The sequence below is a fragment of the Telmatherina bonti genome (genome assembly GCF_933228915.1).
Source record: "Telmatherina bonti genome assembly, chromosome: 5".
Classification (NCBI taxonomy): Eukaryota; Metazoa; Chordata; class Actinopteri; order Atheriniformes; family Telmatherinidae; genus Telmatherina; species Telmatherina bonti.
In genome coordinates, this window is record NC_136623.1 from 7788737 (window position 1) to 7803628 (window position 14892).

The 14892-nt window shown below is 45.7% G+C and overlaps 2 protein-coding genes across 3 annotated transcripts; both read right to left on the bottom strand.

Moving 5' to 3' along the window:
- Nucleotides 1-392: 392 nt before the first annotated feature.
- LOC306755779 (protein rapunzel-like) lies at nt 393-1656 on the bottom strand (the record flags this gene model as incomplete). Its single annotated transcript, XM_079240294.1, has 2 exons — nt 393-1086; nt 1163-1656. The coding sequence occupies 2 exons, from the start codon at nt 1654-1656 to the stop codon at nt 393-395; spliced, it is 1188 nt and encodes a 395-aa protein (XP_079096420.1).
- A 4666-nt stretch (nt 1657-6322) lies between these two features.
- Nucleotides 6323-11934, bottom strand: rpz (rapunzel). 2 transcript variants are annotated; one of them, XR_013771299.1, is made up of 3 exons: nt 11870-11934; nt 7819-9159; nt 6323-7548 (listed from the first exon to the last, which is right to left on the bottom strand). XR_013771299.1 is itself a non-coding variant. In XM_079240139.1 (2 exons), exon 2 carries the CDS (start codon nt 9113-9115, stop codon nt 8432-8434), a length of 684 nt encoding a protein of 227 aa, XP_079096265.1. In that variant the 5' UTR covers nt 9116-9159; nt 11870-11934; the 3' UTR covers nt 6323-8431. The 2 variants fall into 2 exon arrangements, 1 of the variants encoding a protein (XP_079096265.1); XM_079240139.1 differs by having other exon boundaries at nt 6323-9159.
- Between the last annotated feature and the right edge of the window lie 2958 nt (nt 11935-14892).

Genomic DNA, 14892 nt, shown 5'->3' on the forward strand with positions numbered 1-14892 from the left:
TTTCCCCACGGGGATGAATAAAGTATCTTTGATTTGATTTGATTTGATTGATTACTGGATTTTGGACAAACTTGTTTTCTGATGAGACCGGCGGCCAGCTGTCGCGTGATAAATGTCTGAACACCTGCTGCTAGAATCCATTTTCTTTCCTCATCGCTCTTCCTTCCACTTTGACGTCACAAACACGCCAGGATGCCAGTCAGAAGGAGAACTTCATGTACACAGTTTCAACTTGTTGATATTTGCATCCTTTTGTAATTAAATCAACAACTTTATTCATTATGATACTTTATTATTTGGATATTTTGCTGATAAAGTGACTTGTGTGAGTAATAAGGTTAAATACAGATGCACAGAGCTGTAAAACCCCCCAGACCCTGAACGCATCGTCTTTACTCTGAGTGCACGCAAACAGCCACGTTCTTGTGCCTCTCCCAGTAGTGGCAATCTTCTGGAAAACTCCATGCGGCGGCAGACTCCTTGTGCCGACTGACGGCGTGAACAACAAAGCTGCTGAGCTGCTTCTCCAGCACCTCCACCACCGCCGGGGCGTTCCCCTTCTTCCCCTGGCCCTCCATGGCCTGCAGGATGCAGTCGCGGGGCACCGGCTGTGGCTGGCTGCTGTATGACACCACCAGGTTGATGTTGTTCACCTGAAGCACTTCGAACCAGTTCTGTCCTGCCACGTGGTGAAAATGCTCGCCGGCGCGCCAGTTCCGGTAGGCGCTGCCTGAATGGTTGATGAGCCGCACAGACCAGCACACCCAGTCGTACTTCTTCACCAGGAACTCCAGCAGCTGCTGAGTCGTGTCCTGCAGACTCAGCTCGTCTGTTTCTTGCAGGAGGCGTTGGGCGTCCACCTTGGCTTGCTCTGGGAAGGCAGCAACGCAGGACTCTATTGTCGTCTTCATCCTGGACTCTACCTCTTCCATTTTGCCGCTCCACTCCTGGATTTTGTCTTGCTCCTCCTCTTGGCTCTGCATTGTAAGAGCATTGTGGCCCAGCAGAGCAATCAAGCCCAAGCAGAAGAGCTCCTTCATGCGGACGCAGAAATCCTCCAGGAGACGGCGATTCCTCGCCACGTACCTGCAAAAAAAAAACGGTTTCTGCTTTCTTTCTCATCAAATTATAAGTTTGTCTTTTAAGAATTGATCATGTTTACCTTTCCACCACCTCTAAAATCGACTCTCCAAAGCTGTTGTTCCCCATCACAGCATCGTAGAGGACAAACAGGTTCTTCTCTCCTCCAGTTTTTGCAAAGTGTTCCAAAAACAGCCTCGTCTTCACCTCCTTGAACTGCTGCTTCGCCTCCAGGATGTCCATGTACTTCCGGAACTGGTTTCTGATGATTTCCTCCACGTGGAAGTACTGCCAGTCCAGCTTCCCCTTCTTGATCTCGCAGTCGATGTCCTCCAGCTGGCAGGACAGAACATCCAGCTTGTTCCTCACTGTCAGGAACTGCTCTTTCACATAGAAGACCTCTTTGCTCTGGACGTTGTCTAAGGCCAGCCGCAGGACCGGAGCGGCCGCCTCGCAGAGAGGAAACATCTCGCCCACCGCGCTCGCCAACACCTCAGCCCCCCTCTCAAACATGTCCATCACCGCCTCAATGGCCTCCTTCTTCTGGGCCACGACTTTTTCCAGAGAGTTGCTCATTTTCTGGGAAGCAAAGAAGAAAAATCACTTATTAGACGACACAGTAGATGATCTGTTAGACGTTTCTGCACTTTTACACACCTGTTTACAGCGAACGGATCATAAACAGGTTTGCAAAGAACTTGGAGAGAAGCTGCATCGACCTGGATCAGGTGTGTGAAGGAAAACATCTAAAGCAGGGGTGTTAAACTCCAGTCCTCGAGGGCCGGTATCCGGAAGGTTTTTGTTGTTTCCCTCCACCAACACAGCTGATTCGAACCACATGCATCCAGCAGCTTCTTGTCAACCTGTTTTTAAGTTTTGGTCAGGTGTGTTGGAGCAGGGAGACAACTAAAACCTGCAGGAAACCGGCCCTCCAGGACTGGAGTTCGACACCTGCGATCTAAAGCATGCATGGTGGTGGTTAACCCTTTCAAACCTTCCATAGCCAGAGAGCCAGAGCATCTTTCTGCATGCCAGTGGGTCATTTTTGTAACATTTTAGGGACTGAGATAAAGAAACACTGGATTACATGACATCCAGACACAATGCGTTTAGTAAACATTAGCTGATGTTTTATAATAATAACAATAATACATTTTATTTGTTGGGCGCTTTTCTAGACTCTCAAGGTAGCCTTACATCACAAATGATAAAACTGCATTAAAACAAGTTGAAAACAACAAGCATTAAAACAGACATTAAGGGACAGTTCAGTTATGGGTGAAGTGTTCGTGTTCTTGTCTAAACGGATGAGTTCTGAGTCTGGATCTGAAGTTTGAGAATGAATCGATGTTGCGTTTTAACCTTCCCGGGTTTTAAGCTTTCTACACACAAACACGAAGAGCTTTTTGCTTCATTTGAAAATCTGATAAAAACCACAAAACATCCACGTGTGAAGAGTTTCAGAAGAAAAAGGAGAAAACCAGATTACCATCTCACTGCAGTGCAAAGTTCTCCTACGACGTCCTCCATGTGGACGTATCGACCAGAAGCCCCCACAAGCTGAACGCCTCAGTACCGCAGCATCTCTGTCTTATAGGAGTTGCCTCCCCCAGCTGGACAAAGCAGCCGACCAGGATCAGCTTGAAAAACTGGACTAAAGGCCCAAAGCCTTGACCCAGCCCTGAAACTCTCCAGATATCGATCTAATCAATCGCTCCCTGCATGAACATGTCAAAAATCCATAAAACCCGTCTGAAAACTGAAAACTAGATTCCTCATAGAGGTTCTGGGCTCAGGAGGACCCGGTCCAGGTGATTTAAATTCACCCAGAACATCCAGCTCCCAACAAGTCATCTTACTGGTTTGTTTTATTCTGTAACGTCACAGTATAAATCTGTCTTCTCATGTTGGCTGGACAGACATGCTGCTCACTTCAGATGCATCTTTTTTAAATCTAAACTGTGAAATAAAAACGAATTCCCACGTTTTCAGCAGAGAAAATAGATGCAGGTTATGATGTCACAGAAACAAGATGGCCTGAGACAGCTGGATGAGGAGAGGACACACGTGTCCTTCCGCCTCTGCATGACTCATCTGGAGAAACAGATCAAGCCAAATCATGTTTAAAATCTGCTTTCAGCAGACAGAAAGTGTCCTCTGCGTCTTTCCTCCAGCTGCTGCGTCACCAAACAGCCGACAAATGAACTGAAATCTTTTTTTAGTTTGATCATATTTGCCAAAAAATCCGCTGGTTTATTCTGTTTGTGATTAACAAGTAAAACACGCAGCTTTCTGTGGTTTTAAATATTAAATATAAGCAAAGACAGCAGAGAGAAAATGGTTTTTCTGTGTGGAAAAAAAAAAAGTGCACCATTAACTGTCATGCGCAGGGAAAAGAAATGCGCAACGGAGGCTTTTTACGCACAAATCCTCTGAGAGATCCGGACACACCTTGGACTGTTCCCCCCCCCTTCAGATGGCAGATAAACACATTCATCACATTCCTGCAACAACAGCGTGTTTTCTGTACCTGATGGAGCTGCTGCGCTGCGCCTTCACGCCCGACGAGCAAAACAGCCGCAAACAAGTTGGTTTTTTTTAGCTTCTCCAAGTTGGAGAGATTCTCACTGGTCTCTGTTGCGTTGTGGAGCTCAGAGGGGTCCACAGCGGGATTCAGAGATGCGCTGCAGTCTGGTCTGCAAGGGAGAGAGAGAGGCGTAGAGAGGGTGAGAGGGGAAAGAGGGAGAGAGAGAAAGAGCGCAGAAATCTGCGGAGGGTCCATTTTCTTCTCAGCCACCATGAAAGAAGGACTCTCCACCATGAAAACGGATAAACATTCCACGTTTCTCTTTTGGGGGTCTGCGGCAGCTTTCTTGCGCACTTGGATGAGATGGAATCCAAACTTAAGGTGAGACAACAGCGCAACTGTTTTGTGGTTTTGGTGTCTGAACGTTGCGCGTTTATTTAGATGTTCCTTTTATCCGCGGCAGCATCAGACTTGGTGCTAAAACACATTCTGCACCTCTTTCCTCAAACCTTTCCGTTTGGCACGAGCTCTCTCCTCATCAGAAAGATGTTAGACGTGCTGGGAGGAGAATGTGAGGACCACAGGGTGTATTTTTAACTCCAGGAGCTCTGTGCGTCACATTCAGCCTGTCACGACTGGAAACCAGACAATCCGCAGGGAAATCTGCTCCATTTGCAACTAAATATACTTTAATTTGTCTCTTTTACTGATGATCGAATAAAATTTTTCCCTGTGGGGACACGAGACGTGAAGGCTGCGCATCTGACCCCCACCCCACCACCACCCACGCGCCTGTAGGGTGGGAATAAATCATTTAAAATGGAACATTATGAATAAAACAGATTCCATTTAAATCTCCCAGTATGGATGTTAGAGTCTCCAGTCCTCAGCTGGAACCTGGCTCATCTCAATCAGAGGAGGTAATTAAAAAAAAAAAAAAAAAGCGCCATCTCATGACGTATGATGCGCGTGCTGGCTCATTAACCTGCAGGAAAGTGCCTCATATCTGCGCGCGCGCGCTAGTCTGCGCTACAAACTCCTGCTTTGCGCATTTTCCTGCTGCTTTTTGCGTCCCTGACCCTGAGGTGTGAGTCAGACCAGTTTATCTGGATGAAGATGGATGAGGGCCATTCCAGAAGGGCTTAACCTCGGTCATGTGTCGTCCGCCCCCCCCCCCCCCCCCCCCCCCCCCCGCCCCCCGCCCCCCGCCTCTGCATGGATGCATGTAAATGTTCAGACCAGCAGGTTCTGCAGCAGAGAGAAAACAGCTGGACAGATGTGAAAAGCTGATCTTCTGGCCCCTGAAGGAATTCACAGAACAGGTGTAGTGGTGACGCACGCGACACGCGCCCTCTGGCGGACACATCGCTGAACTGCATCCACCTATCCATCCTTCCATCCATCCATCATCCATCTGCAGAGATCGCGTTCTTTCTAACATAATTTAGCTTTCAGGATCTTTTTTTTTTTACATTTCAGTTTAAATATTTGTTGAAACAAACAGGAATCACATGTTCACCAGTTCAAACCAGTACTTTCATGAGGAATGTTAAGATGATTATTTTTCACGTGATGAGACAAAAATTGAAACTATATCTAGGCAGAATGAAAAAGAAATAAAATCTGCACAACACAAAGCACCTGTTTTACATTTCAGGTAAAAATTGTTGCTAAAAGAAATTCTGTTTGGGTTTCTGGGTGGGAAAAAAGCATCTGCTGTTTAACGGTTTAACACACTGGAAAATGACAAAAAATGTTGCATTTAAAGCAGAAAAGAAAGTTTTTACACTCCTAGCAAGCTTTAAAACCACGTCAGACATTTTGTTGTAGAGATGAATCAGTCGAAATGCAGCTTTTAGCTGAAACTGATATTTTATCATGAATGCAGGAGATTTAAAACCAGACAGAAATGATTTCTGCCTGCAGACGTCGACCTCGAGACATCATCCTCTATTTATTATTATTGTTCTTCATTTAGAATAAATAAATTAATAAATTATTGTTTTTCATTTAAAAGAAATAAATGAAAGAATTTGCTTCCGTATTGATCATAAAGTCACGTGATGGGAAATTAATGCCTAAATAATTTACTGAAACAGATCGGAACAGCAGCAGACTGATCCACCTGCTGGTACGTTTCTCTGATGGAAACACGTCTCACAAGCTGACCCGTAGAGGGTCTGGTTCTGTGAGGGATCCTACCCAGAACCAGGACCTCCATGAGTCAAAGACAGACTTTATCCAGAATCAGGACCTCTTCGGGTCTTATGGAGGGAAGGATCTTACCCAGAACCAGGACCCATAGAGTTCCTGGATCTTTGGGAAACATCTTGGTGAAAATGCAACTATCTGCCTTTAAACTGGTTTTTATGGACGTTAACAGGTAAACGCTGCGTCTGCCAGGCTGCTGGTATCCAGTCTAAAGCAGTTTTTAAATAGTTGCGTGTCGACACAACGTGGTTCCTCCGAAACACATGAATGATTCCTCCGTCAGGTCCGTGTGAAATAAAAACTGGCGTTAAAGCGGAAGAAGAAGCAGGAAAATGTGCGAAGAAACCTGGTGAGGATCTGATCGAGTTGTCTCGCTGCTGGGAGGAAATCACAGATTTTAGTTGAGATTTCTGCAACAGTTAAAAAATGTATTTATTTCCTGCACAAACATGTTGAATTAAATGTTTTTACTGCGACTTTGCAAAAATGACAAAACTAAAAATCAGAGTTTTCACTTGTTTATTTATAGTGGAGAATATATAACCAAGCATCAAACAACCACAAGAAAAAGGCAAAATATTCACATATACAGCATTTTAAAAAAGCCTTCAGAGGTCCGTAGAATTTCCCTCCCTGTCAGGAGAGTTTGGACTTTTTAGTGTTGTAACAATAAAATGAGACGGTGAAGACAGAACGGCGTGGAGGGAAGGGACAGTTGGATGGATCAGTTTCTACTTTTCCATTTAACATGATCTGATGCTGCTGAGGAGGAAAAAAAAGACGTGACAGGATTGTTTTATGGTTAAATATGAACCTTTTACAGCCAAACATTAAGATTTATACGTTACTGCTTATTAATAATAGTCATTAATGAGTTTGGATATGAGGGAAAAAATGGCTGGAAGAACGATTATGACAATAAAATCCCAGAATAAGAAAGAAAAATAATATAAAGCTACTGGCACATTGAGGCACTGTCGGTCTGAAGAGGAGCGACCACCAACAAATTAGATGCTGACGACAAAAATCTCAATCAGTGGCAAAAAAAATGAAAAACATGCGACACATATTTATTCTGTCTTAAAGTTTTAGTGCACGTTAAGAGGAGATGAAATATTGAAAACAATCCTCTGAATTATTAGTGTAAAATGTGATTTATTAGTGCTCCGTAGCTGGTGTATTTCAGGCTATGAAATACACCACATGCAACGTGCAGCTACGCGCAGCTACGTGCAGCTACGTGTAGCTACGCGCAGCTACGTGCAGCTATATGCAGCTATGTGTAGCTATGTGCAGCTACATACAACTATGCGCAGCTACGTGTGGCTATGTGCAGCTACGTACAGCTATGCATAGCTACCTGCAGCTACGTACAGCTATGCGTAGCTACGTGAAGCCACCTGCAGCTACGTACAGCTATGCGTAGCTACGTGAAGCTACCTGCAGCTACGTACAGCTATGCGTAGCTACGTGAAGCTACCTGCAGCTACGTACAGCTATGCATAGCTACGTGAAGCTACGTGTAGATATGCGCAGCTACATGCAGCTACCTGTAGCTATGTGCAGCTACCTGCAGCTGCATGTAGCTACGTGCAGCTATGCGCAGTTACGTGCAGCTATCCGCAGCTACGTGTAGTTACATGCAGCTACGTGCAGCTACATGCAGCTACGTGCAGCTATGCGCAGCTACGTGAAGCCACCTGCAGCTACGTACAGCTATGCATAGCTACCTGCAGCTACGTACAGCTATGCGTAGCTACGTGAAGCCACCTGCAGCTACGTACAGCTATGCGTAGCTACGTGAAGCTACCTGCAGCTACGTACAGCTATGCGTAGCTACGTGAAGCTACCTGCAGCTACGTACAGCTATGCATAGCTACGTGAAGCTACGTGTAGATATGCGCAGCTACATGCAGCTACCTGTAGCTATGTGCAGCTACCTGCAGCTGCATGTAGCTACGTGCAGCTATGCGCAGCTACGTGCAGCTATGCGCAGTTACGTGCAGCTATCCGCAGCTACGTGTAGTTACATGCAGCTACGTGCAGCTATGCGCAGCTACGTGTAGTTACATGCAGCTACGTGCAGCTATGCGCAGTTACGTGCAGCTATCCGCAGCTACGTGTAGTTACATGCAGCTACGTGCAGCTATGCGCAGCTACGTGTAGTTACATGCAGCTACGTGCAGCTATGCGCAGCTACGTGCAGTTACGTGCAGCTACGTGCAGCTATCCGCAGCTACGTGTAGTTACATGCAGCTATGTGCAGCTATGCAGCTGTTCATGATTAACATTCATCGTTCTGACAACATGTTCCCGTGTTTGAGCGCTTCCCGCCCCGTCATGCTGATTCTCCTGTAGTGTTTAGATATTTCCCATAAATTGCAGTAAACGGACAGTTTTTTATATCGTTCAGAAAGTGCAAAATGGAGGTGAAGCCTGACGAGGAGCAGTGAAGTGGGGATAAAAACCGTACAGACAGTGATGAGAAAATATGATGCGGTTGCTTGGCAACAAGATTTCAGCAGCTAAAGAAACGTTTAACGTCCCGGTTGCTGCTGTTGAAGCGGTGGAAGGAAGGAAGGGGGGAGGCGCCGCGGGAATGTGGACCGTCTCTCAGTTGCACCTGCTCAGAGCCTCCTGCATCTTCTCCTGCACGTGCTCCATCTTCTCGGCCCACTCCTCGCTCAGCCCTTCCTCGTCGTCACCGATGATGGCGGCGTAGCCCATCAGTGCGATGAGGCCGATGCAGAACAGGTAGGTGAGGCGCGTGCAGAGCTGCTCCATAGTGCGGCGGTCGCCCTGCGAGTGCTTCAGGTAGACCTCCAGGATGGGTCTGCTGAAGAGCTTGGGCTTGCCCACCACGCCGTCGTACAGCGTGTGCAGGTTCTGGTCGCCCAGGTCGTCGCTGTAACTCTGCTCGAAGTCGTCCTTCTTGCGCTCGCGGTGCTCCGGTCGTGCCTCCACCATCTCCATGAACTTCCTGAACTGGTTCTTCAGGTTCTCCTCCACCTGGCAGTACTGGCCGTCCAACGTCTCCTTCTTGATCTGAACCAGCGTGTTGCGGTTCTGCTGGGAGAGCTGGTCCAGAGCCCGGTGGACCGAGCCGAACTCGCGCTTCAGGGTGCGGATCTCCTCATCGTCCACGTGGTGCAGCACCACCCGGATCAAGGAGCCGGCGACGCCAAAAATGGGGTTGACCACGGCGGCCGCGGAGGAGATGGTGGCGACGCACTGCAGCACTTTGACCACGCCCTGCTTCAGCTTGGCTCGGTCCTCGTTGATCTCGTCCTCCATCATGGTGACTGCAGCTGTGGAGGCCACGGTGTGAAGATGCAGCGGATCTGAGGCGGACGGGAAGAGAAGAAGAAAATTCATGAGAACTATTTAATCTGACTGAAGAACATCTCCACAACTAGAAGGACCGGAGTTATAATCCAGGTCTCTAGAAAAAGCTGAGACGTGTGACGTCACTACAGGATAGGTCTGGGTGATTAATCGGATTTTAATCTCATTACGATCTGAGTTTTCAACCATGATAAAAATAAAAGGGTGTGATTATTTTCCTCTCCTGCTGTCTTCAGCTGCTAATCGAGCGTCTCTGGCGTTGCAGCGCTGTGCTGTAAACTCCTCCCACAGCCGCTTTGCTTTCATTCAGACACTGTTGCCAACTTGGAGACTTTCTCGCTAAATCTGGAGACTTTTTTTGTTAAAAGCGACAAATCTAGCAGCTTTTACTGGAGTTATTAGAGACTTTTCTGGTGTTTAGGCGACTGACTTGAAGGCACATATTGTTCTGCAGTTACTGTAAGGAAGGAGCAGCGGGAGCCTCTCCCGTCCTAAAGCACTCCCAGGCGGCCAGTCTCAGTCGGCTCCGGCTGCAGGTCAATGTAGAATAACTGCAGTAGGTTGTGGAAGTTCACCTAAACATGGTTTATACCATTGTCAGTGACAACTGGCTGCATTATTTTCCTATACATAGTTCGGCCAGTTAAACACTAATATCCCTCCGTTACGGGGCGTTACCATAGCAACGCGTTAACCAGCTGGTTCAGATCAGCCGTCATTTAACAGGTGAATGAGAGAAACTGAGTCCCGAACGAATCTTTCAGTTTTTAAATGAATCATCTGAACATTTCCGTCCAGCTCGAACTTTCTGACCTTCCGCTTTAAGCGCCACAGAAAACCAACATTTCTCTGCATGACTGTGACACTGAATCAGAACGAAGAGGCACGTTTGACTGCGTGCAGCTGCCAGCGGTGAAGGAGTTAACAGCTGCCTGCGCTGCCGGCTTTCAGCACCAGGCTGCTGTCTGTGTGTGTCTATGGGCCGAGCTGATAGCTCCTCAGCAGCGGCGGTGCGGGGAACGCTCTCTGACACACACACACACACACACACACACACACACACACACACACACACACACACACACACACACACACACACACACACATCATGCCGTCTGCTTCTTTTTGTTTCCACCAGAAGGGGGCAGTGATTTACCTAAAACAACATCCACCCTCTGATTTCAGCACCACCTCTGTGGACTGAAAAGGCCTCAAGCCAAATTAACCCTTTCACTTCAGGGTCGCTTTAAATGATTAGTTTTAACAAACTGACCAGCAAAAACAGGAGAAAATGTTTCACTTATGCAAATAAATTCCTGCAGAATTAAACTAAATGCCATCAGATCTTCCTCAAATGTCGCATTTACAATGATTTTGACTCTTTTTTTCCCCAACATTTGGGGCAAATTTTGTGCTGAATGATGTAAATTCTGTCCAAAAACACAACAATCCAGATTTAAAGGCATTTTTGCTTCACAGATGTTGTTTAAAAAGCAACTAAATCCTTAAAATGTTATATTTTTATGTCCTCAATCTATTTATTTTGCATTTTTTTGTTCACAGATGATCATCCGCTGCAGAAAAACTCTGTTTCTCAGCATAAACCAACGAAATCCAAGAGGCTATGCAGGTAATTAAAGGGTTAACAACACTTTTATGGTTGAAAATGTTGCTTTTTTGTGTCAAATGTAGGAATTTCCTCAATTCTATTAATAATTTTAGATATATTTATTGACAAAAGAGGTTTTTAGGGCTCAACTGGACGCCGTTTGACAGCTGTGTTCACATCTGTATCAGTCAATTAACCCTTTGTGTAAATTATGCAAATGAAGTCTTAAATCTGCAGCAGGACTGAAGGGATCCTGACGGTGTGAGAGACTTTTAACACGTTTAATGAGAAATTACTAATAGTTTTTATATAGTTAGTTAATATAAATAATTTGTAGGATGCATTAATGGAGTGATTATTGGTTCATGTGTTAAAAAGTCTCTGAGACAGCATGGCCTGCACAGACCTCATCAGTGTTTATACACACACACACACACACGCACACACACACGAAACGTCTTCAGCAGGGGAAAAGCCTGAGTCTGTAAACAGCAGCCGGACCAGGAAGTGTCAGCTTCTCTCACCTGCCTCCACCTGGTGGAGAGGCCATCTTGAGATTAGCAATGCTAAGCTAACCCAAATTCACACATTAAAAATGAACTAAAGAGTTTAAAACGTACACAGATGACATTTTTAAATCTAATTTGCATCATTTAGAGGTTGTTCCTGCTGTTTTCTGACAGCTTGTGTTGTTTTGACAGAGCTCAGCCTGTGTGGCAGCTGGGACTCCTTCCTCAGGACATCCACCTACAGCCTCCTAAACTTCTAACAATAACTGTGCTGATGGAGGAAAAGACACAACAAATAATCATCATCCGGAGTTTTTCATTGTTTGTGAGTGTTGGAAGAAGCAAGGCATCCCTGTAGGCATGAAAGCCTCTTCCTGGCCAGCTACAGCTCCCCCTAGCCACCTCTCCATATTTCCTTGTTACTGCACACCAGAAGCTCTGACCCTCCCTGCCATTAAACCCAGAAAATGCACTAAAATACACCTGGAAACCGTAGTTTTTCTATCTAAACGTTGAGTTTAGAGAGTCTGCCTGCCTGTGAGCCAACGCAGAGCCTCTGTGGCTCCAGCAGAAGACAGGATTTCTTACCTTTACAGTCTGACTCTGTCTACAACTCCCTCTCCAGAGTCCCAATCTCGACACCCTCCTTCTTCTTCCCAGCAATCCCTGCAAAAAGGACACGTCCATATATGTTGAATATGTAGGGGTGATCAGATTGGACAAAACCATTTTTTATAAGCTCAGCTTGCCTCATAAATCTCCCAAAAGGTCATTTAGGCCTCAAGTAGACATATTCACCAATATGGCATTAAAAAAATGGTGTAAAATTAATTTAAATGGCAAATCCCCCTCCTCTTAAATTGTCCAATCTACCCCCTAAAATTTCGACTTATTTTGCTCCATCCAGTAGTCACGCAGTTGGAACTGAAGCGCGTTTGTCAGCCAGCGCGCAGAGGAGCTTTCAGGGACTTTCTGTGCGTTTCTGAGCCCTGGAGCATCTCTGGGAGGCTACAAGCGCTCTGCTGCTGGCATTTAGGACTAAAAGAGACCATTTTATTCTGGATTTGGCTTCGAAAATACAAAATAATATTTGCTCTCCGGGTTAAAATCCAGCGACATCGACAGAGTCGTGAATCCAAGCAGAGGTCTCCAAAAGCGGACAGGTGGATCCAGAGGCACAAACATCTTCCCAAAGCTCCGTGGCGCAGAGGAGGGAGGATTTCTTCTGGTTTGAAATGTTAAAATAACATTTAAGTCTAATTTACTTATGAAAACAAGAAAAAAAATCTAATAAAATCAGCGTTACACTCAACTATGAGTCCACTTTAGAGTCCAGTTAAACCAGTAAGATGTTCCAAATGGCGCACAGACAGCGTAGTTTAGAAATTTATCAGAATTTAAATTATTTTACCTAAATATTACTTTATCAATGCAGACAGCATCGCGTGAGTCTGTACAACTACAAACTACCGTCATCTGAACCAGCAACAGCAGCTAAACCGTGGTGGAAACGCACGCGCTGTGCGCCACAGCCCCGCAGCCTGACAGCGTTCATTCTGCCTGGAAATGGACACGTTCCTCCCACTGCACGAACACGCGCACAAAGCCAGTATATCCCGCGTGGTGGGGGAGCACCAGTCCGACAGCTGAGCTTGTTTCTCCCACAACAACCAGCGTCCTACTGGTCTGACTCCAGATCAGTCCTGCTGGTCTCAGAGTGTCTGGTGCGCGTGAGAACAGCAGCAAAACGCGCAATTATTCTGGGCGTTTTCCTCTGTACGTGTCCAGACCTGGCGGTCCAGCAGCAGGTTCCAGACCCCGCACCCCCCCCTGCATCCCCCCTGCATCTCCCCCATCTCCCCTCTCCGCCTCCGGCTGCAGCAGCACAAGAGCAGCGCTGTGCTCCAGACTCAAACTGGGATAAAAAGGCTCCTTTCTGGTCCAGATGACAAAGCTTTATATGTTCAGAAGCATCAACACCCAGACCGCAACAGGCGCGCGCTAAGCCGGAGCTTCAACAGGACGCACGCACGCCCGCGTGCTTGTTGTGCCTTTACAGCAGCAGTTGTCACGGTGGGAGAACACACACCCAACTACACATGATGCACAGCTAAGACAACTTGTGCAACATCAGCTGTTGCTGCAGGATTCAGGACAAACAGCCGCTGTTGCAAGAAGGGGTGCAGGTGGCGCGCGCTTTGGTCTGACAGCTGCTGCGAACCCTAAACCAGCTTTGTGTGTGAATGAAGCTGGTTTCCTGTGATCCGCGTGCACGCGCAGCAGCTGTCACTGAAATGATGCTTTATTTTGAAATAAAGTATAAAAAGATAAAAAGACGCATTCTTGTCTTTATTATGTTATTTATTAATTATGATCTTGCTTTAATTGGCTGATGAGGTGGGAATTTTATTCCGAAACGGGAAGAAACCAGTAACAGACTGGTCCAAGTTTAGTTTTCTTTTTTAATAGTTTTTCATTTTCTCTCGTTTTTTAAAAGTTTTTTTTCAAGGAAATAAACTAATAACACACATTAAACACACACTTAATAAAAAACACATACATGAAAATATGTGGAAAAATATATAGGCTAGCACCATTTTATTTAAATCAGGTGTGTTGCAGCAGGGAAACATCTAAATGTGATGAGAAACACCAGCAGGATGAACATTTCAGGTTTTTACCTTCATGTTTGGCTGTGCTGGTCATCCCAGAGGAGAACGATCAACACAAGTTTTATCCAGCTGGAAAGCTGATATCAGACTGATGGTTGAAATTAACATTTGAACATAAATAATTAACTGAGATGTTTCCAAAGTTTCTGGAGGACTTTTATCCATGTGTCCCTCTGGTCCTCTCCAACACACTTCAGTCTTCTGGCTTCAGGTTTGACATCTCATCGGGGGTCCAGCAGCTCTGCATGTCTGGATGTTTTTATCCCAGGATGGAAAAACACTGTAAAATCTAGATGTTGTACCTTCAACCACTCATGTACGCTGAATAATCTCCTGTATAATAATCGGAGAAATGATTCCTGCTCTGATCCACAACTTCCAGTTCAGCACTTTTAACAAGAATCAACCTCACAGTTGGATTTAAATCACGCTTTATTATTCGGCATGTTGAAATACATGGTTTTATTCAGCCCAGTACAAAGTCATAAAGTCAACTGGTAATAACTGTTATAATAATGGGTAATAACCCATCATGAACAGATAATCTGACTGTTGCAGTTACAGATGTTGGACGCCAGGTGGAGCTGCGCACACGGTCCTGTCCAGATGCTGCTGCGCACCTGATCCCCAGCTGCAGTCCTGCATCTCCTGCAGGTGTCAGAGAAAATGTTCCCCCAAACCTAAAATACAGAGTTTTTCATCCTATAAAAGCAAAACAACAGAAATATTTATTTATTCCATCAGACGTCCGAATTTCATGAATATATAAAACTGTTGCGGCGTCGCAGCTGAACGTCGTCGTTCTACTCTCCCGTTGAGAAAGAAATGTTATATATTTATATGTTAATTTATAGAAATTGTATAAGTTACTAATTTACACCATCCTACTTGCATTAAAGCTGCTTTGATCGGGTATTTCATACTGTTGAGTCATTCTGC